This window comes from Typopeltis vanoorti, chromosome 15 (genome assembly GCF_054136105.1).
Source record: "Typopeltis vanoorti isolate ZY-2024b chromosome 15, IOZ_Tvanoo_1.0, whole genome shotgun sequence".
Lineage (NCBI taxonomy): Eukaryota > Metazoa > Arthropoda > Arachnida > Uropygi > Thelyphonidae > Typopeltis > Typopeltis vanoorti.
The window spans coordinates 117,854,799-117,878,972 of record NC_143563.1 but is presented as its reverse complement, the minus strand read 5'-3'; the positions used below and the strand labels follow the sequence as shown (position 1 = coordinate 117,878,972).

General features: G+C 35.1%; 1 protein-coding gene across 2 annotated transcripts in view; it reads left to right on the top strand.

Moving 5' to 3' along the window:
* Nup75 (nuclear pore complex protein Nup75) overlaps positions 1-24,174 on the top strand; it is a 492,606-nt gene that overhangs the window by 90,799 nt on the left and 377,633 nt on the right. For both annotated transcript variants that reach the window (XM_090404850.1, XM_090404851.1), the window contains exon 7: positions 1,064-1,133. In XM_090404850.1, coding sequence (XP_090260976.1) covers positions 1,064-1,133 — 70 coding nt within the window. The remainder of the gene's footprint in view (positions 1-1,063; positions 1,134-24,174) is intronic.

The window sequence follows — 24,174 nt, the reverse complement described above, 5'->3', positions numbered from 1 at the left end:
TATCTACTACTCAGCTGTTAGATGGTTAAGTAGATGTGCTGTGCTAAAAAGATTTTTTAATTTACGTGAAGAAATAGATATTTTCATAATGGAACACGAAAATACTGTCCCACTATCGGATAAAAAATGGATTATGTCTATTGCATTTATGGTAGATATTACAACGTGCCTTAATGAATTTAATTTGAACCTGCAGGACCAAGGTAAATTACTAGCAGAACTATTTACTTAAAAAAGCTCTTGAAGGCAAACTGTGTCTGTTGAAGAAACACGATGGAAGAAAATCTACATCATTATACTGTATATGTTTACAAATCTGCATCTACAATTGGATGGCAAACCCAAAAGGAAACTTTTATTTGTATTATTGAAGATTTACAAACAGAATTTTCAACAAGATTTGGATTTTCATAAAAATAGTATCGAAATGCGATTATTTTTGAATCCTTTTAATGTCAACATTGATGACTTACCCAACCAACTACAAATGGAAGTTTTGGGATTGCAACATAATTAAACATTAAGGAACACATTTTCGTTAGAAAATATCCAAAAATTTTATTGATGCTTACCAAAAAAATTTGAAGGATTAATCATGTTTGCAAATAAGATGATAGTCGCATTTGGAAGCACATACATTTGCATGCTTTGATTCAAATTTGCACCTCAGGTTATAAAGTGGATATAGATAATTTGACTAACACAAAAGATACATTAAGCAGGGAGACAGATATATTGTGATGCATAAACTATATTACTTTGTTTTTACGTGATAATAATTTTTCATTGAGTTTCATTTTCATGCTTCTTTCATATCTTGTACTTAAAATTTCTGTGTTTTTAAGATTGATATAATAAAAATTGATAAATTAAGAATTTTTTTCACTCACTATTTTCTCTTGATTAAACGTTTGCAGCCCGATTATTAAAAATAAAAGTTGAATGTGGTTAGTGAGTCTGAAAAGGTTGCTGATCCCTGCGCTGATATGTTGTTTATAGAAACATTCTTTGAATGAAGTTGCAGTTAATGATGATTTATAATATTGAATAATTTATTTTTCAGAGGGACCTTTTATATAGCATTGAACTGGTTTGGAGTCTTATAGAGATTATGTTGATAGACACTCAATCAAGTAATATTTTTCTTTCAGTCTTAAATGTTGTTTTTTTATTTCTGTATTTCATTAAGTAAAAAATAATTAATTAGCAATATATATATATATAAAAAAAAAAAAATCAGCTAACGCCTTTTTATTCCCATATATACGGGAGTAGGCGAGGCCATTTAGCCCTATCTAACTTTTGGAGACTGAGTGGGCAGTTCAATCTCCACTGGTACCCAATCAGAGACAGATGGCCCAAGGCTATCACTAATTAAGCGGTACGCAGTGAAGAGAGACGGCTCAAATGTGCCGCCATCTCGTGGTCTCTAACCCTAACACAATATATTTAATGTCTGAAATAATGTGGGTTCTACGGTCGATTTTCTTGAGTTTACAGGACGAAAAACCCGAGTTTCCGGGAGGAAAAACCTGCTTGCCCGTGCCAGAGATCGACTAACTCGGGAACCGGTCGAAAAAAGGCTTAGAAAAATTTCCTCTAGTCGCCTACTAGACTCGAAACCAAGACTTCCTTCGTGCGGCCTAGCGCGATGGTGTGCAAACGCCACATCCACTGAGCTACACAGGCTCAATATATATATATATATATATATATATATTTATATATATATATATTGTGATGAATAAACTAGCACTTGTTTATATTTTGTGTTTGTTTAAAACAAAGCACACGAGTCCTGAAGTAAACTCGAAGTATAGAAAATCTTGTCCATTAAAAAAAATCTTGACCATTTCCCAAACTATTCATTAAATAGTTTTCTTATGATGTCTAAATAAGGCATTATAGCCATAGACAAGTCCATGGAATGGGTGACAGATGTAATGTCTTATTAAACCACATATTCATAACTTTGGACATTTGGCCCATGCACAATTGCTGTTAGTTACAATAAGTTACAAACTCTATAAAGTATATTTGAAAGGAGTACTATCTTTAAGAAATCTAGGAGGCATCATAATTTTTGAATTTGTATATTGCTGCCGATCAACAGGAGATCTGCTCACATATGTCACATAAGATCTCTCTTCTTGGAATTACCTTGACATCAAACCTCTCCTGTCATTAACACATCACAACCATTGCATCCCCAGCTTCGAAAAAACTAGGATTTTTCTTTCGCTGAAGATGTTACTTCACCCCTGAACAACTGTTAACACAAATCCGCCCAGCTATTGAATACCTCTCCCACATATGGGGTGGGCCCCCTAAAAGCTCCCTCAAAATGCTTGACTCACAGAGGAGAGCAATTAGACTTATTAATGACCCATCTCTTACCAACTCTCTCCCCCCACTTTAACACAGGCGTTTGGTTTCTGCAACATGTATATTCTACAAATAAATCTGTGGGAAATGCTCATCTGAAATAACATCAATAATTCCTCCACTCAGTACGAAGCTTGTTGGAACACGTGCAGCTGCTGCTCAAAATCCCTTTACAGTACACCTAGAAACAAACAGAACAAGTTTCTTTTCCTCCTTCTTCATCCCAGCAACTGCTGCACTGTGGAACAGCCTCCCACCCAAGGAATACAATTCACAGTCATTTAAATCAAATGTAAACATGTTCCTCCTCTCCCAACCCACTACCCATACACAGTACTAATGTACTATAGGTTGATCAACCAACCTCTTGTGTATGGGCACAACATAAAAAGACAAAAAAAAAAAAAAAAAAAAAAAAAACAGGATATAACGCTAGGAAGAAGATGATGTCTGTTACATGAAATAAGGCATGGTCCAACATCAGGTACCTCAGGTTTTTCCCTCCTGTAGTCAAAGGTGAAACCTTGAGGACATCCAGAGAGAAGAAATACATGCCTAGACCTTTCACAAGTGATGTATCTGGTGAACTATGCTTGCAATGTTTTGTTGTATTTCCTGAATTTGAAGAATTTGTTGTTGATGACCTAACCTCCTCTGCCTTATTCATTGAATCATCCAGTTAATAAAGCAGCGGCTTTGAAGAATTGCCCCATTTGTTTACAGCTCGTTTCATAATTTATAACACTGCTGTAGTGTTATAAATTATTTCTGTGTAAATATATATATTACTGTATACAGCAATTTTCTGTTATAATTTGTACATTTTATTATTTCACTATAAACAGAGTAAAATGTTAAAAATATATCAAACATATCTACATGTGTATTTTAGCCTTCATGCATGTTTAACATAACAGGATTCATATAGTGATTTCTGACTTAACAGTGGGATCATTGGAATGAAATCCCATCGTGACTAACGTACCTTCATTTGAAGGCAAGTTAGCTGATCTCATATGGAGGTGGCAGGGTTTTTTCTCTTGGAAACTTAGATTTTTCATCCTGCATACAGGAATCATCTAAGATGACACAGACAAATTTACAGACCGAAAATACTATTGTGGTGGGCTGTAGACAGCCGTGATAGTAGTGTTGGAGAATTAAGTAGTAGGGAAGATATGTAGAGTAGAGTGGAGTGCCAGCCCACGATGATCCTTGGACTCCTGGGAGGTGTTACATAATAATAAGTCGAGCACTGACTGTAATTAGATTTCAAGAAAAATAAAACATTATATTCTACTAAGCATATTATTTATCATAATATTCACGATTTTATGTAATCTTGAACATATCTGCATTTTGCTTGTGCTAATTCTCTTAGTCTGTCATATTAGAAATGGTCAAAGAATAATGAAATGTCATATTCATTGATTTCTGTGAATTCTTTAGTGTATTCTCATTTTCAGTGAGTGTGTGTGTATTTATGTATGTATATATATATTTGAAATAAATTAGAAGACTGGAAGCCAAGAAATAAGAAGAGAAATACTATTTTTTATTTCAATAACATCACAACTAATTTTACCCTTTTAGAAGACCTCATCAAGTGCATTACATGAAAAGAGACAGAAAAAAACACAGCTATGAAGTAAATTGCTAATGTGTTACTGATATTTGAAGGCATTCTAGATACCACAGCATTATTGGGCACGTGCCCAGTCATGATCTTTTGAATGCCAAAGTTGGATAGCAGTGCAGTGACAATTAGAAAGATTATAGCTGAGGTTAGTGTTTCAATGTTATGGATTGAGGACGATTTCCTTAAATTCCACAATTCTTCTCTCGAGTTCGTTATAACATGTTCCAGGTGACTGGATGAGTGTTAGAATTTTTATCACTAGGATCAGTAGAATTAAGAACATGATTAGATAGTGTGCTGGCTCTAATTCTGCTATATGTGATGTCTCACATATGCTTTTCTAGATGTAATTCAATGGACTTTTCAGTCTGACCAAAATAGGGGATGTTGCAGTTACACCAAAGACAGTGAATGCTGGGATATTTTAAGCTATTTTTGTTTAGCCATACTGAGTAAGGAGGTTTATATTTTATTAATTGTTTAGGACACTGGATGTTGGCCATTTGTTTTATCTTTTATCCAATTTTGTTTGTAATTGTTTAATTTTTCTTCTATTGATTTTATTTTTAGTTCTTTTAAAAATTTTTTTTTTTTTTTTTTATAATATATATTTTGCAGTTATTCTCATGAATCTCATTTCACTTGTTTTTATTCTTTGTATATCTTGTTTGTTTATTCCCCAAAATTTGCTGCCATATAACAGTGTAGGCACTTCTAAACTATTGTGTATATTTTCAAGCGTGTTTCTTTTTTTGTACAGTATTTGGATTAAGTGTTTTATTTATCAGACCTATAATCTGCAATAAATTTGAAGTTTTTAATTTTGTCTTTTTCTCCTTTATATGATATTTCACATCCAAGATAATTGAAAGTATTTATCTGTTTTATTATTTTATTATTGATAACTATTTTACTTCTAACTGGAGTTTGTCCACAAAATGCTTTAGTTCTATTAATGAATTTTTTTTCATTCCAAACTGTTCTCCTATAATGTTTAAATTATATATTGACTTTGTAAATTCTCTTTCTTATCTGATATTATCACTTGATGATCTGCAAATAATAGCATACTTATTTTGTTATTCTTCGAAATTTCTATATATGCATTATTTACGGTGTTCCTCTGTATTAATATTTCATTAATATAAATATTCAAAACTAGGAGACAGAGGACATCCCCGTTTTATAGATTGCTTTTTAGACATTTTTTCATTTATTTTTATTTTATCTTTGTATATATTCAGTATTGCATGTAGTAAAATAATGGGTATATTTATTCTTTGTAATACAGCAATCCCTCGATTAATATGCCCCTCAATTAGTGCGTTTTCGATTAGTTCGTCATTTTTTTACGATACCCAAATTCGATTAGTGCGCCTATCTTAAAAATAAATGTTACAGATTTAAAAAATTTTCGATCTATATATTTTTTATGGCTAACTATTTTAAAAAATTACTCACCATTATGAAATAATTTATTTACCGATTTTAAACATTTTACAAAGTTATTTTTTAATGGCATACTACACTATTTCCATGTACACTATGTTCCAAATTTATGGCCAAAATTTATGTCGTCTGCTTTACATAGCATTTTGCTGATCATATCTCGTACAATTGTTTTCCTTACTTTTTTATTTTAAATTATTTTCCTAACCTTTAATCATGAGTAAAAGAATTAGTAAGCAAAAAATGAGTGTGAAAATGATTTGAAAAGTAATCTGATTGGAAGAAAAATTTGAAATAATAAAGAAAAATGAACAAGGAGAGTCCAGAGCAAAGATAGGACAAGAACACAAAAATGGGTGAATCAACTGCTGAATACAAAGAGAAAGGTAAGGCTGCTTCAAGTTCATCATGCATGCACTCGAAATCAAAGTTTTATAATGATTGAATTAGAGAGACTTCTTTTTACATGGATCAAAGATTGTAACCAAAAACGGATCCCGCTAAACACTGGCCTTATTAAATCAAAAGCATTTGATTTAATAAAAGGCTCTTTGCAATCTTGAAAGAAAGAGCTATCAATGATGGAAAAGAAAAACAATTCCATGCTAGTGTTGGGTGATTTGAGCGTTTCAAAAAGAGAAATAGCCTACATAATGTTCAAATCACAGGCTAAGCTGCAAGTGCTGATAAGGAAATATCCAGAGATTTTGAAGAAAATTGTGTAAGAAGGGGACTATTGTGATCAACAAATATTTAATATTGATGAAACCGGCCTTTTTTTTGGAAGCAAATGCCTTCCAAGACTTTTCTAGCCAAATCAGAGAAATCTCAGCTTGGATATAAAGTTGCAAAGTCGAATGAAATTATTGCTAGCAATATGCGAGCCATTAGGAAGCACATTCTTCCACATTGTGCAAATGATTTTAGAGGCTTTTCAAATGAATCTAAGTTAATTAAATCTCATTCTGAGAAGTTGAGTTATTCCAACCTGCTAAAGTTAGATGCACAGCAGGAAGATCCTGAAGAATATGAAGAAAATTTAATCAGTGACAAGACCAAAAAGGTTTCACAGAAACAATTTGAAAATAGTTTTCGTAAAATGGAAGTTTTTAAGCAGCAATGCCTAGAGACTGACCCTGGTGAAGAGAGAACCAGTAAAATTTGCAGAAGAGGCATAGGGCTATACCTAGGGATCCCATACGTCCCGGTTTGCCCGGGACAGTCCCGATTTTATTACTTCTGTCCCAGCGTCCCGATATGTTTAGTTCCGGACGCTAAATGTCCCGGATTTTTTAGAATATAAAAATATTAACATTTCTAATAATTATAAGTACAAGTCGTAATATTTTTGGGTGCTTATAAAAATGTATGTTTACAAAACAAAAAGCAGAGACATATTTATTTTGTAGTTCGGTGAATTACCAGAATGTTAGAATTTTGGGAAAATGATTTAGTTCCATACATTTCATTCAGCTGGAGAAAAGAATGTCAGAATGAGGGAGACAGTCGCCCAACTGTATGTTTAACTAATTGCAACCATGGTATCTATTTCGTTCGTCTGGTCAGTCATAAATTTTTATCAATCTTTTGTCTCAAGCTTAGTTCACATAGCGTACGATATCCAATGGTCCGAAATGTTTCTCTTTGGTCGACATGTTTTTGAATATTAAAGCGCCATGATCGTTCATTTTCTTTCAACCAATGAGAAACATTTCGGACCGTCGGATATCGTACGCTATGCGAACTAAGCTTCACGCATCAGGCGCTAAATTGTTTTTATATCGCTACAGGGTATGTGATATAACCTAGTTTTGAGCTGTTCATTTCATATTCTTGCATTCTCGTATTAATTATGAATATTGTATTTTTTAAATTAATAAAGTTATACCGTTTGTTACAAAATGCCCAAAAGAAAGTGTAATTTCAATGAAAAATTGAAGGATCTTTTTCCTTTCATTTTCATAACAAAAAAGCAGTGATTGCGATGATAGCTCAGGAGTGAAATGTAGCGTGTGCCATGCAGAATTTAACATTGGCCATGGAGATAAGGCAGATATAACTAGCCATGTCAATACAAAAAAGCACAAGTCTGCTGTGTCTGCAAAAAGTTCAAGTCAATCATTGACATCATTTTTTGGGTATCAAAAGTTAGGTAGCCAAGAAATGGAGTTGGTTGCACAAGAGGCTACATTTGTTTTTCATGCAGTTAAACACAGTTTCCAATCTATGGATTGTACGTCCTCTATTTTAAAAAAAATTATTGAATAAGAAATTTTCATGTGCAAGGCTATTATTACCAATGTCTTATCACTACATGTAAAAAGTGAAATATTGGAAGATCTGAGGAATGTAAAATATTGTTACATATCCATAGATGCATTTAATCATATTGATCTTAAGATTGTACCTATCAATGTGAGGGATTTCAAAGAAGTATCAGAATTTTCTAGCCTTCCTGGAGAAACTTCTGATCTAATTTGTGATCACATTTTAAATGCTGCCCAAATATATAATATTACTGATAAAATAATAGGCATTTCAGCAGATAATACCAACACAAATTTTGGTGGATTAAAAAGGAAAGGTAAAATTAATGTTTTTACTAAATTACAAAACAAATTAAACAGAAAATTAATAGGTGTAGGTTGTGCAGCTCACATTATACATAATGCTGTATAAACTGCTGCTGATATCTTACCAATAGATATTCAAACAATTTTGGGTAAAGTTTTCCAGCATTTTCACCAATTCACTGTCAGAGTCGAAAGTCTGAAATCTCTTTGTGATTTTGTCGAAACTGAATACAAGACTATTTTAGGTCATAGCAAAACACAATGACTTTCACTGCAGCCACGTTTAATTTGTTTTATTGAAATGTACGATGGGCTTAAATCCTATTTCTTGTCTCAAGATAAATGTCCAACTATTTTGAATATGTTTTTCAGTGATAAGAAGTCTTTCATTTATCATCTATTTTTAAAAAATCAGATGAAAATATTTTCTGAGGCAATCCAGCGAATTGAAAGAGAATATGCTATGGGTTGTGAGGTAAAAAAAGTGATAGACATTCTTATTATGAAAATTTTATTGCGTGAAAATGAGAAGTTATAATAGATTTAGTTTAATCCTTTATCCAAGTGTGAGCAAACAAAGTTTGGGCCTGAAAGCATCTTCAGGATTGGGGTAAGGTAGTACAACACCGGGCAACTCGTTGCAAAGGTGGAGCAAGCCAACATCACTCCTATCTCAGTATCTCCCATAATGCAAAACACACCTCCTTGTAGATATGTATAATTTTATGCATTAAGGGAAGGGCCACTACCCAGACTAGTTTCGACCTTTATTGAGGTCTCTTCAGTGGGAGCCAGTCCCAGACGTGAAGATACCAGGCAGAAGCAATAGCAAGGTCATCTCTACCTGTAGGAGTTGCCAAAAGGTGTGCCACCTTTTTATTAAATTACTCTGGATTTAGAGAAAGATGTTGAAAGTTTATTTTTCACTTGGTTAGACTATAATAAATTTAGTTTAATCCTTTATCCAAGTGTGAGCAAACAAAGTTTGCACCTGAAAGCATCTTCAGGACTGGGTAAGGGTAGTTCACACTTGGATAAAGGATTAAACTAAATTTATTATAGTCTAACCAAGTGAAAAATAAACTTTCAACGAAAATGAGAAGTATTTATTCAGTGAAGTGAAAATTGAAATGAAAAATCTTTGTGAAGAAGGTTTAATGACTGAATCATCATTTAGAGACAACATCTCCAATTTCTACTTCACTGCAATTCAATATATTCAAGAATGGACTCAAAATCAGTTTAGTGTATTTACTAAAATGGAATGGGCTTGCTTGAACACACCTGTATTTTGGGAAAATTTAATGGAATGTGTCAAAGAAATTATGACCATCTTACCAAATTTCAACTTAAATGAAGAGAACTTATTTGATGAGTACAGCCATGTTAAAATGTATGCAACTGAGTATAAAATTAATGAATGGAATAATGCCAGTTGTAAACTTGAGAGATAAGTGGAAAGAAATCTTTGGTAATTTTAAAAAGGAACAAATTACTTACGGTGAAGTAGCTTCAATTATAAGTTTTTGTTCGACATTATCAGGATCAAATGCTTCTATTGAACGAATTTTTTCATTGATGAAATCGTTATGGACAAATGAAAGGAATCGCTTGCAACTGGACACAGTTAAATCTATCATGCTTATTAAAACCCATTACAGAAACATGTCATGTTCAGAGTTTTTCGATATAGTATCTAAGAATCGACAACTGTTGCACAAAATACATTCTTCAACCAAATATAATAATGATTCTGCAAGTAGTAGTAAAATGGGACAGGCAACGACCAGCTGTGATGTACAAGAAGAGGCAGAATAAGGAAGAGAGGAGGTATATATTAAAAATTAATTATAAATTTGTTTTCATTTTTTAAAATTTTTAAATTAAATTAAATTTATTTTTCATATAATTTCAGATATGCATCTACACAATACGCATGAGGCTCGTGCTGTTTATATTATATATTTTATTTTATTTACATTGTAGTACCCGTTTTATTGACATATTAACATTTTATATCTTTATTCTATTTCTTTATATTTCATATACTTATTAATGTTTGATTGTAGTGTTATGTGTTTAAGTATTGTCATCTGTGTTCAAATGTTATTAGAATTCTATTTATTTGACATATGTATAAACATTTATGTTATCTACATTAATAAATCAAATTCAAATAAATATTTAATTTTTTTATTTTAAAATACATAATGTTAACGAATAAAATTTATTTCTCTAAACCCTTAATTCTACAAAATTTATTGTGTCCCAGTTTTTTGTTTTCAAAAAATGGGATCCCTAGCTATGCCGTCAGTTGTATGAAAAAAGAAAACAGAATGCCTGCCCACCAAACTACATTAACTCAATTCTCTGTTAAAAATCAGAATAATAAATTTATATTCTGAATATGTTTTATTGTCTTTCAGCCTCACGGTTTTCCTTTAACTAGACCCTGAGACGTACTGTAATTCTTTTATAAAAAAAACTTAAGGGTGAAAAAAGAAATCTGAGGAACAAATTATACATTTTCCCGTAGGTTACTATATTCGATTAGTGCATTTTCGATTAATGCGTCTGTTTTAAAGAACGCATTAGCCTCATTAATCGAGGGATTGCTGTATATCAAACAGCATATATCTGTTTTAAAATGCATTTTCATAATCTCAAAAGATGAGTTTCTAAATTATTTTCTCTTTTTTCTATTCTTCTGGTTCCCATCTGCCGTACGGCCGCGGGAGGGTAGCTATATGCTACCATTCTAGGGAGAGATGATTATAAGCAAGGTGGTTTCCCGTTGCCTTCCTTGCCGTAAGTATTTATGACTGTAACCTGTGTGTTTACGGGGCCGGTTTGCCTGCTTGCGGGATGAAAAACCTCGGATAAACTGGCGGAAAAAACCCTGCTGTCCACGCCCAAGAATGGCTAACTTGGCTATGGCTGAGGAAGATCCTTGAGCTCCTCACGTCGTGGACGGGAATCGAACCTAGGACACTCCTTCCCCAGGCATATGGTTGCGAAGCGCAAAGCCACTAGGCTAACCGCGCGGACTTTTTTTTTTCTATAAGCAGTTTTAAACAAAAAAAAAGAAAAGCTTCATCCATAGAGCGTCATTTTCTAAATCCATTTTGACATTCTAATGATATTTTTTCGCTATGTTCGAGGGTTGTCTGAAAAGTTCTCGGCCTCGACCATAGATGGCAACACTGTCGGCAAGATTTTTTTTTTTTTTTTTTTTTTTTTTTTTTTTTTTCCAAGTTGGCACACCTGTCATAAGCATCCATATGAAATTCAAAGTCATTCTATTAAGTAGTTTGTTTTATACAGCTGTCTGAAGTAAGTGTTGTCTGTATCCCTTGAAATGGATAAAATTGAGTATCGTGCAGTTATAAAATTCTTGGTAAAAGAAGAATTGTCATAAACGTTTATGGGCACTCTTCTCCTTCATTTTTGACAATTAAGAAATGGACTGCCGAGTTTAAACGTGGCCGTACAAGCCTTGAAGATGATCCATGTGAAGGACATCCAAAAAGTGTAACAACACCAGAAATCATTGATCAAGTGCATGATATGGTATTGGATGACCGGCGAATCAAAGTGCGGGAAATTACTGAGACTATAGGCATTTCAAAAGAACGTGTAGGATATATTTTGCACGAAGAATTGCAAATGAAAAAGCTTTGCGCAAGATGTGTGCTGCGCTTGCTCACAGCAGATCAAAAATGCACTCACATAAAAATCTCTGAACAGTGCTCGGAGTGTTTTAACAAGAATAAAACTGATTTTTTGAGTCGATTTATTACTATGGATGAGACTTGAATTCACCATTACACACCAGAATCCAAACAGCAGTCAAAACAGTGAACAAAAGCCAGTTGTTCAGTGCCATAGAAGACAAAGTCGGTTCCATCAGCAGGAAAGATCATGGCATTTTGTTTATTAATTATATTGAAAAGGGTAAAACAATCACCGCGGAATATTATTCCGATCTTTTAATCAGACTAGATGAAAAAATTTGTGAGGAAAGACTTGGTTTGCAGAAGAAAAAAAAATCAGCTTTCATCAGGACAATGCACCTTCCCACAAAGGTTTTGGCAATAGAAAATTAAGGGATCTGCACCCTGAATTGTTGGAACATCCACCATATTCCCTAGATTTGGCTCCCTCTGACTTCTATCTCTTCCCAAAAACTAAATCTCTTCCTCGCTGGTCAGCAGTTTTCTTCGAATCAAGAGGTGATTGCAGTAGAGGGGGTATTTTGCAAATCTTACTGAGAACCACTATAGGGACCATATAATTGTGCTGAAGCATTGCTGGAATAAATGTATTAGTCTTAAGGGAGATTATGTTGAAAAATAAAAATAATTTAGAAATTATAAATTCGTTTTTTCATTGTTTATCCCATCTTCTGCTAATTTACTATTTTTTTTTTTTTTTTTTTGTTAGGTAGTCCTTTAATTCTTTCATTGCTAAATCAGCTAATGCCTTTTATTTCCTTATGAGGGAGTAGCTGGGACCTTTTAACCCTATCTATCTTTTGGACACAGAGTGTGCTGGTCGATCTCCTGTGGTAGCTGGTCCATCACTATCACTAATTATAAGCAGCAAGTGATGAAGATATGGGCAAACAAGTATGGCCATCTCTTGGTACCTAACTTAACAGAATATGTTACAATCTGAAATAATGTGGATTCTGTGGTCAATTTTCTTGAGTAAAACCTGGGAGAAAAAGAAAACACTGCTTGTCCATGCCAGAGATTGACTGACTCTGAAACCGGTTGAAGAAAGACTTAGAAAAGTTCCTCTTGTCGGTGACTATTGCAATTGCTTTTTCAATTGCTATAAAGTAGTCTCTTATTGATTTTTTGTCCTCTTGCACACCATGGATATTTATGTATATTTTTATGTTTATAGAATGTATTCATTATTTTAAAAATTTTATTTATTATATAATTGAGTCGTTTTCCAATTTTTTTGTACTGTTGGTTCTCCATTTTCTATATTTTTATAATTTTCTTTATTTTCATATATTCCTTGTAACTATCTGAAAACTTCATCATTTTCTTCTCCTTTTCCTTCTTCGGGGGCATACATTCCAACAACTTTTTAAATTTGCTTTATTTAATTTTAATCTCACTTCTAGTATTCTTTCATTGCAGTATGTATAATGAGTTATTTTTGCTTTAATTCATTTATGAACCCAGATCATTTTGTCAGATTTTGCACTTATTGGCTTGTCTACTCCACTATATATGATATAATAATTAGTTGTTTCTTTTGTTCCTTTAAGTTTCTTTTTTGTTTCTGTAAGAACTGCAATTTCTATATTTTCATCATTTAAAATTTTATGTAATTCTTCTTTATGTGCTTTGCTTCTAACGTTCCATGTCGCATATTTCACCATGTTTTCCTTTTTTTTTCTTCTTTTTTTTTTTTCCAAAAGTTGGATGAGCTTTTCCAATTTGTGGTCTTTTCTCATAATTTCCATTCAGTGTTGAAAGTTTATTTTTCACTTGGTTAGACTATAATAAATTTATTTTAATCCTTTATCCAAGTGTGAGCAAACAAATTTTTCACCTGAAAGTATCTTCAGGACTGGGGTAAGGTGGTACAACACCGGACAACTCGTTGCAAAGGTGGAGCAAGCTAACATGACTCCTATCTCATTATCTCCCATAATGCAAAATACATCTCCATGTGGATATGTATAAAATAATGTTCTGCATTAAGGGAAGGGCCACTACCCAGACTAGTTTCGACCTTTATTGAGGTCTCTTCAGTGGGAGCCAGGCCCAAGTGGAGATACCAGGCAGAAGCATTAGCAAGGTCATCTCTACCTATAGGAGTTTCCAAACGGTGTGCCACCTTTTTATTAAATTACTCTGGATTTAGAGAAAGATGTTGACTACATCTCTTAAGAGCTGTGTGTTTTACATTATGAGAAAATATCAAGAACAGTGAGGGAGCTTGCTCCACCTTTGCAACGAGTTGCCATGGTGTGGCACTACCAAGTGGCCACTTACGCTTGGATACGCTGACAGTTCGTCGGCATGAAACGTTACAGATCGTAGTTTTTGATCTTAGTTTCGCTTACTGGCTGAAAAACAATAACGGATTTTTATCCCCTTAACTTATATATATCAACCTCGCCAGAAAAAAATAGCCGTTTGGCTTTTCATCTTAGTTATACTATGTTATAATATAATATAGTGACACACCTTTCGGGCAATCGTATAGCAAAAGTATGTAAGTTTTCTTCACTTAAACTCTGATATTCTAGGTCTAGCTACTCACTGATGAGACCTCAAAAAAAGGTTGAAACCGGTCTGGGTAGTGACCTCTCCTCATAATGTAAAACAGTACTACATCTCTTAAGAGCTGTGTGTTTTACATTATGAGAAAATATCAAGAACAGTGAGGGAGCTTGCTCCACCTTTGCAACGAGTTGCCATGGTGTGGCACTACCAAGTGGTCACTTACGCTTGGATACGCTGACAGTTCGTCGGCATGAAACGTTACAGATCGTAGTTTTCGATCTTAGTTTCGCTTACTGGCTGAAAAACAATAAGGGATTTTTATCCCCTTAACTTATATATGTTGAAAGTTTATTTTTCACTTGGTTAGACTATAATAAATTTAGTTTAATCCTTTATCCAAGTGTGAGCAAACAAAGTTTTCATCTGAAAGTATCTTTAGGACTGGGGTAAGGTGGTACAAAACCGGACAACTCGTTGCAAAGGTGGAGCAAGCTAACATCACTTCTATCTCAGTAGAGATATAGGTAGAGATGACCTTGCTAATGCTTCTGCCTGGTATCTCTACTTGGGCCTGGCTCCCACTGAAGAGACGTCAATAAAGGTCGAAACCAGTCTGGGTAGTGGCCCTTCCCTTAATGCATAACATTGTACATATCTGCAAGGAGATGTGTTTTGCATTATGTGAGATACTGAGATAGGAGTGATGTTAACTTGCTCCACCTTTGCAACAAGTTGCCCGGTGTTGTACCACCTTACTCCAGTCCTGAAGATACTTTCAGGTGCAAACTTTGTTTGCTCACACTTGGATAAAGGATTAAACTAACTTTATTATACTCTAACCAAGTGAAAAATAAACTTTCTTTATTATCTTTCTCTAAATCCGGAGTAATTTAATAAATAGGTGGCACACCGTTTGGCAACTCCTATAGGTAGAGATGACCTTGCTAATGCTTCCTGGTATCTCCACTTGGGCCTGGCTCCTGCTGAAGAGACCTCAATAAAGGTTGAAACTAGTCTGGGTAGTGGCCCTTCCCTTAATGCATAACATTATACATGTCCACAAGGAGATGTGTTTTGCATTATGGGAGATACTGAGATAGGAGTAATGTTAGCTTGCTCCACCTTTGCAACGAGTTGCCCGGTGTTGTACCACCTTACCCCAGTCCTGAAAATACTTTCAGGTGCAAACTTTGTTTGCTCACAGTTGGATAAAGGATTAAACTAAATTTATTATTATTCCATTCAGTGTAGATTTTATGAGACGTGAAAATAATGTGTTTCCCTGTGTGAAGTTACTAGCATTATGATAGGTATCCTAGTGGTGGGATTGCCAACTTAGGGCAACTAGGTTTGCCTTTTTTTTAGTAGATAGTAGAAGCTACAGTTTGAGAGTAAAGGAGTCACCCCCCACCCTTGAATTGATCTAATAGCACATAGGGGGGGGGTTAAGAAGTAAGAGAGAGTAGAGGAAAGAAGAGTGTAAGACCAGTCTACACATAATATACCAAGTATATTATACCTGTACACTGGGAGGACACTGGGGAATTCTTTCACTTGGTGCAGCAGCAGGAAGGAGCAATGACAAGGGGCCATCTCTGGAAGTTACGAAAGGAAGCTGTGAGCAAGGGAGTGAGGAGTGGTTTCTTTGCATGGAGGGTGGTGGAAATGCATTGCCTGATAGAGTGATGAGATCAGGAATGGTCAATGAGTTCAAGGAGTAGTATGATAGACTTTGTGTTTCCTAGGAAGGACCTCCTACTATGAGTCGCTTGACTCCATGGGGACCTGAATAATAATAATAATAAGTATATATTGTGCGAAGTAAGAACAAGTCTAGCTTGGGTATCTTGGGTTTGCCATGCCCATAATCACTAGTGTGAGCCCCTGAGATAGGGATATATACCCTTTTACATCATCTCTAACTTCAATATGGTGAGGAGGTGGATTTTTCTGAAAGGTTTGGATTTAGCCAAATTGTATTCTTACTAACTTAAACCACAGAGTAAACTGATGGTACAATGTGACAGAATTTAATGCCAGCAGTGGTGTTGCCTTGTTGAACAGCAAAAAGTCAGCTACTGGAACAAATACCTAAACACATCCCCAACTGAAACATCACCAGAGTTCAAGATCAGTACTATCAATATAAGAAGCCTGAATGGCAAAGAAATGAAGCTAGGTGAGGAATTGGATAAGGACCAGATCAATATAATAAGATTGACTGAAATAAAAAGACAAACTCCGAAGATCTTTCTGAGCAATAAATACAAAATGTTATATTCAGGCAACAATCAAGAAAAAGAAAGCATAGCCATAGTATTCAACACTAAATACGAGGCTAATTTTCTTGAATGGCAGACATATTCAAGTAGAGTGATGTGGCAAATATCAGAATGATGAAATGGACAATGAAACTTATTTGTGGCAATTGTCTCACAGAAGGTTCTATTAGGTAGAAGTGGAGGAATATTTTGAGGCTTTAGAGAAAGCAACTGACATACATAAAAAAAAATAAAGTTGGTTGTTGAGAATCTAAATAGCAGAGTAGGAAATGATTGTCAGACATACAAAAATATATTGGGAAAATTTGGAGAAATGAGCAAAGCTAATAATAATGGCAAATTCCTGTTGGATTTCTGCTCAGGATATGGACTGGTTATTACTAACACCATGTTCCAACATAAAAATGTGCACAAATTCACATGGAGAGAAGAGACAAGAAATAAGAAAAGTCTCATTGACTATGTTATTGTCAATAGTGATGTTTTCTCCTGGCTGCAGGACACCAGTGTGTACAGAGGATTTGAAATTGGAAGTGATCACCATTTGGTCTTGAGCAGAATGAAATTGAATTTCATATTAAAAAGAAGAACATCTAAAAAAGTTTTAAAGTGAATAAAAGTTGAGCAGCTCTCAGATGTGAACTGTAGACTAAAATATACAAACATTATTATTATTATTTCGGGCAACTCCGAGGAGTCGACAGACTCATCGAGGGAGGCCCTAACATCATGTCAAGAACAACTATTCGACATTCACACAATATCTATCATACCTCGCCTTGAATTCATTCACAGTCATAGCACCCACAGCAGACTCTGGCAGCTTATTCCATTCATTCACCACTCTCAAAGTAAAAAAACCTAGCTCTGACACCCTTGCTAACCACATTCTTGCCCAGCTTCCATGTATGGCCCCTAGTTCTCCCACCACTAGTCCTATTCTCAAAAATATCTTCTGAATTAATCTTATAGAAACCCTTCAGTAATTTGCATGTCTCAATTATATCACCTCTTTTCCGCCTATCAACCAATTTTTGCAACCCACAAATCTTCAACCTGTTCTCATAAGGTTCATTCCATAGACCTGCTTTCATCTTGGCCACTCGTCTCTGGCTCCTCTCAACCTTCTCCCAATCAAGAAGAAACCCTGGCACCCATATCTGGGCACAGTAGTCTAGATGGGATCTTATGAAGGCTCGATACAGCGGAACAATAACTTGTTTGTCTCTGCTTGTTAAAGTATTTTTCAGCAACCAAGTGATTTGATGAGCTGATTTAGCCACTTTTGCGATGTGCCCTCTAAACTTCAACTCCCTATCCACCAACACTCCCAAATCCCTGGCCTCATTAATCTCCAGGAGTATGGTTCCACCAATGTGATATACTGCTGCTTCACCCCAAAATGCATAACCTTACACTTTACCACATTAAATCGACATCCATTTTCCTTAGCCCAGTCCTCCAAACTATCCAAATCATCCTACAAAATTTTGACATCCTGTGCACTATTGCTCTACCCAACTTTGCATCATCAGCAAACACGTGAACAATTCCTCTCAGATCCTTTCCTATATCGTTAATGAATAAATTGAAAAGTAGTGGTCCAGGAACAGAACCCTGCGGCACACCACTAGTCACAAGCCGTCTTTACTCTACTCCTTAATAAACCACTCTCTGATATCTCTCCATCAACCACCCTCCTATCTATCTCACCACCCCTATATCCATCCCCATATGCTGAAGTTTACTGATTATAATTCCATGTGGTATCCTGTCAAAGGCCTTAGCAAGGTCCAGTAGAATCACTGTAAAACCATTAATCTTATCCAGTTCAGCCGTCATTGTGTTATAAAACGTGAGCAAGTTACTGATGCATGATATACCCTTCACAAAACCATGTTGTTCCCAATACAGTATCCCATTTTCATCTATCCAATCATGTATTTTTTTCTTGACTAATTTCTCCAAGACCTTGACAATGATTCCTGATATGCTAATTGGTCGGTAATTTAAAACAGCAGTTCTTGGAACCTCCTTTATGCAGTGGAACTATTTTCCCCTCTTTCCATCCCCCTCTGGACTAACCCAGACCTGAGACTCAAATTAAACAAATTGGTCAAGGGCACTGACAATTCTTTAGCCGCTTCATGTACGACACGAGCTGGTATATCATCCAATCCAACAGATGTATTGACATTGAGGTTTTGTAATAGACTACTCACCTCCACTTCATTCACCACAATTCCCGTATAATCTATTGGTTCATTCATTCCTGCAATGTCACCACCTGGATGATATATTCTTGCAAAGTGCTCGCTCAGTAATTCTACTATATCAACTGATTCGGTTACCTCCCTACCATCGGCATTCTTTAAAATCATTCTGCCATATACATTTTTTCTTTTACTTGCAACATATTGAAAAAAATGTTTGGGATTTTCTTTAGCCTGCATGGCTAATGTTCTTTCATAATCCGTTTTTGCTTTTCTTACCACACTCCTTACCCTTCTGGCCTGCACTTTATACTGTCCATGTGCCTGCCAGTCACCTTTCTCCTTAAATTCCCTCCATAGTTGTTTCTTTTTTTTGTAGCTCAAGCTTAATGGTGTTATTCATCCATTTAACCCCTACTTGATTTATTATTCGGACTCTAGGTATACAGTCAGCCATTGCTTAATGAAACGCTTCCTAACCATCATGCACTATCAACATCTAGCCCTTGCAGTTTTACACGCCATGGCACTGATCCAATAAAACTCCTAAGCTTGTCATACTTACCAGCCCGATTATTCCACATGTACCCTGTCTTAATTGTAAATTCCACACCTTTAGCCACCTCCCAAGTCAACATCCTATGATCACTCTCACCAATAGGTGGCAACGTTGTCATATTCGTTACAGCCAAATTCTCAGACGCAATTACTAGGTCAAGCACTCTTTGACCCCTAGTATTTTCCATTACATGCTGTCGCAGATAGTTATCCCTTAATAATCGCATAAAATCTAATTCCTTCCTCCCATGTATCCTCTCCTCCTTCCAATCAATGTTACCATAGTTGAAATCACCCATAATAATTTCCCTCCTTCCACTCATTTCTTCTATTTGCAAACATTATTCAAGAAAAAAATGAAAGCTTTTGAAAACAGGAACTAAACCTTGGAGATTCAGTAGAAGCTTTGAAGAAAACACTTGGATCAGCCAGAGAGACATGTTGTGAAGTTGTCTGCAATGATAGAAAAATCACAACTCCATTTTGGATACAGGAAGTTAAGGAGGCAGTGAAGGAAAAGAAGAAAGCATATCAAAAGTTCCTGGCAAGGAAGTCAGTGTGTGTGCGCTTAGAGAATACAGAGGCAAATGTAAGAAAGCTAAACACTGTGTAAAACTAGTTAAACAGAAATCATGGGAAGACTTGGTAAGAACATATATAATAAAATTATATGTAGAAAATAAGTATCAAGAACTTGCAAGATATTCTGGAGGTTGTTGAAGAAGCTCAGAAATGGAGGAAAGATTGCTGTAAAAGGAATTAGAGATGATAATGGTGACATGGAAACTGGAGTAAAAGATATCCTCAAAGTATGGAGTAATTACTTCAAAAATTGCTAAATGAAACAATCAGTGACAGCACAGTAGTAAAAAACACTGACCAGGCATGCAATCAGGAATTCCACACTTAAAGTAGAAAAAGCTGTTAAAAGCCTGAAATGTAGAAAGGCAGCTATATAGATGATATTTGACCAGAAATGCTCAAGTATGGAGGTATAAAAGTCTTACAGTGGCTGCACTGCTTTGTTCAGAGGGTCTGGACAGAGGAACGAATTCCAGATGATTGGAGTGGAGCTCTCAGAGTACACATATATAAAAAGGGAAATAAAACTGAATGTGAGAATCACAGAGGTATGTGTGTACTGAGTGTTCCTGGTAAGATTTATGCAAGTATACTTTAGAAACGGTTCAGAAGGATTGTGGAAGAAAATCTTGGTGAAGAACAAGCTGGATTGAGACCAAATAGAAGCTGTCAGGATGAGATTTTCCCTTTACAACAAATAGTTGAGAAATCATGAGAATATAACAAAGATCTGTATTTAAGTTTTGTAAATCTGGCCAGAGCATATGACAAGGTGCCAAGAGAGAAGCTATTCAAAATACTACAGTTGTATGGTGTCAGTGGGCATTATATCAAACAAAGTCTTTATTTGAATTTTAAGTCAGCAGTAAGAATTCAAGGAAGTACAGGAAGATCGTTTAATGTTAAGTCTGTTATCAGACAAGGACGTGGAAAATGAATGGAAGACAAGGACGTACGTTATCTCCTCTGTTATTCATTATCTATATGGATCATATTATGAAGGAAAGTGGTATTAAACATGATATCAAAATTGGAGATGTTAATCTTAGCTCTTTGCTTTATGCAGATGATGTTATACTTCTAAATAAATCCACTACAGGTATGCAAGATTCTCTGACTGCATTGAATAACTGTTGTAATAGATATTATATGAAGGTCAGCAATAACAAGACAAAGACAATGAAAATAGGCAGAAGCATTGAAAATATAAACTGCATTTTGAATGGAGAACCTATAGGACAAGTAAAACATTTCAGCTACTTAGGCATGATTTTTAGTGAAAATGGTAAATTAAATATGGAAATTGACAACAGGATCAACAAAGCTGGTATGGTAGAAAGTCAAGTCAATTTATATGGAATAAAAGAGAAATTAGTCAAAACTCTAAATTATCTGTATACAAGATAGTGTTTAAACCAATTTTAACTTATGGATCTGAGAGCTGGGTTATTAGTAAAACAGTTCACCAAAGACTAGAAACTGCAGATGAGAGTCCTGATAAAGATTAGGGGTATGAACAGATGACTTCAATGGCAATATATTAAAAATGAGGATATTAGAAAAGAATTTGACATTGTTAGCATCCAGGAATGTGTTAGCAGGGCTAATCTCAGGTGTTATGGTCACTTAAAACAGAATGGGAGAGGAATGATTAGCAAAATAAGTATTCTCTGACAAGTTGTCAGGAAAAAGACAATGGAAGACGAAGTGTAGGTGGATTGATACATTAAAATGTGCCTTAGTAGACAGAAATATAAGATCTAATAATGTTCATAAAGGCTTGACAGGTAACAGACTGATTTGGAATAAAATTGTAGGTAGGAAGTTAGTAATGATGTAAATTTTTCATTTAGTACTATCATATCCTGTACACTCCTTGAATGTATATGGCAGGAATTTGATGATGTAAAAGGAAACTGTAGTTCTTTGTTGATATCCTCTTCTTTACCGTAGCTTCTTTAATTACTGCAATTGAACAAACTTTAGACATCTGTTCCTTTGCAACTGATTTTATCAACTTAAATGCTTCCAAGATTTTGAATATCATCATCAAATTCTTGACATCTGCCCTCAAGGGGTAAAACAAGATGTTATGATAGTACTACATCAAGAACTTACATCATTACATTTCCAATCAACAATTTTCCTCCAAATCAGTCTGTTATCAGTCAAGACTCCAACATTATCAGATCTTATAATATTTCTGTCTTCTAAGACATTTTTTACTGTATCAATCTACCTATATCTTGGTCTTCCTATGGGTCTTTTCTTGAGCGTTTCTGGTCAAATATCATTTACTCTTGCTGCCTTTCCATATTTCAGGCTTTTGATGGCATTTTCTACTTCAAATATGGATATGAATTCCTGATTGCATGCGATAAGAGTTTTTTTACCACTGTGCTGTCACTGCCCGTTTCACATAGCAATTTTTTGAAGTAATTACTCCATACATGAAGGAGGATATCGTCTTCACCAGTTTTCATGTATCCTTTATCATCTCTAATTCCTTTCACAGCACTCTTTCCTCCCTATCTATGCTTTCTCAACAGCTTCCAAAAATGTTTCGCCACCTTCTTGATATTTATTATTACATTATACCTCCAATAGCCATCGAGGGAGGGCACCCACTCTACAACTCTACGTCTCCACTACTTATCCACCACCTACAGCGAACCACATCAAATACACCTACGCCATCTACTGTCCATCATCCCCACCACTTGCATTTTCACAGATAATCACAGACATCCATGCTCACAGCGGGATTCAAATGTGTAGCCTTTTGGCTGGAAAGCAGATATGCTAACAACTCAGTCAATGGGCTGGCAGTTATTTTTTATGTTCTAACCAAAGTCTTCCCATGACTTTTGTTTAGCTAGTTTTACATAGTGTTTAGCTTTCTTACATTTGTCTCTGAATTCTCTAAGTGCACAAACTGACTTATTCACCACGAACTTTCTTCTTTTCCTTCACTGCCTCTTTAATTTCCTTTGTCCACCATGGAGTTCTGATTTTTCTATTCTTTGAGATAACCTCCACATGCCTCTAGATGAATCAATCAATGTATTGTTGGAAGTTTTTTCACTTGGTTATACTATAAATTAAAGATACCAAGAAATTATTCTTGGAATAATCCTTTATTCAAGTGAAAGCAAACAATGTTTGCTCCTGAAGTATTTTCAGGACAGGGGAAACTCGTGGTAAAGGTGGTATGACTTCACATCACTTGTCTTAGTATCGCATAATGCAAAGCACATCTCCTTGTGGATGTGTATAAAGCTATGCATTATGGGAAGGGTCACTACCCAGACCAGTTTCAACATTTATTGAGGTCTCTTCAGTTGGAGCCAGACCCAGAGGTGGTGATACAAGGGGGAAATAATGGAGAAGTCATATTTACCTATATGAGTTGCCAAGGGGTGTCACACCTTATTATTAAATTACCCTGGATTAGAGAAAGGTTGTTGGAAGTTTTTTCACTTGGTTATACTATAAATTAAAGATATTGGTATAAAGATACACTTGTATAAAGGATTAAACCAAGTATATAATTTCTTGATATCGTTAATTTATAGTATAACAAGTGAAAAAACTTCCAACAAACTTTCTCTAATCCAGAGTAATTTAATAATAAGGTGCGACACCTTTTGGCAACTGGTATAGGAAAATATGACTTCTGCATTACTTCAACCCTGGTATCACCTCTGGATCTGGGTAATGACTCTTCCCATAATGCATAGCATTATACATGTCTACAAAGAGATACTAGGGCAAGTGATGTGAACTCATACCACCTTCACCACAAGTTGCTCCAGTCCTGAAAATACTTCATGCGCAAACTTTATTTGCTTACACTTCGATAAAAGATTAAACCAAGTATATAATTTCCTGGTATCTTTAATTTATCAATCAATCTTTTCTTCAGGGCTCTCCATTGAATCTCAAAGGTTTCGTTCTGTTCACAAACTCTTCCATTTTTCCTTGAATAATGTTTGTGTATTTTAGTCTACAGTTCACATCTGAGAGCTGCTCAACTTTTATTCGCTTTAAAACTTTCTTACATGTTATTCTTTTCAATATGAAATTCAATTTTATCCTGCTCAAGACTAAATAGTGATGACTTCCAATTTCAAATCCTCTGTACACTCTAGTGTCCTGCACCAGTGAGAATACATCACTATCAACAATAACATAGTCAATGTTCTTAATCCTTCTCTCCATGTGAATTTGTGCACATTT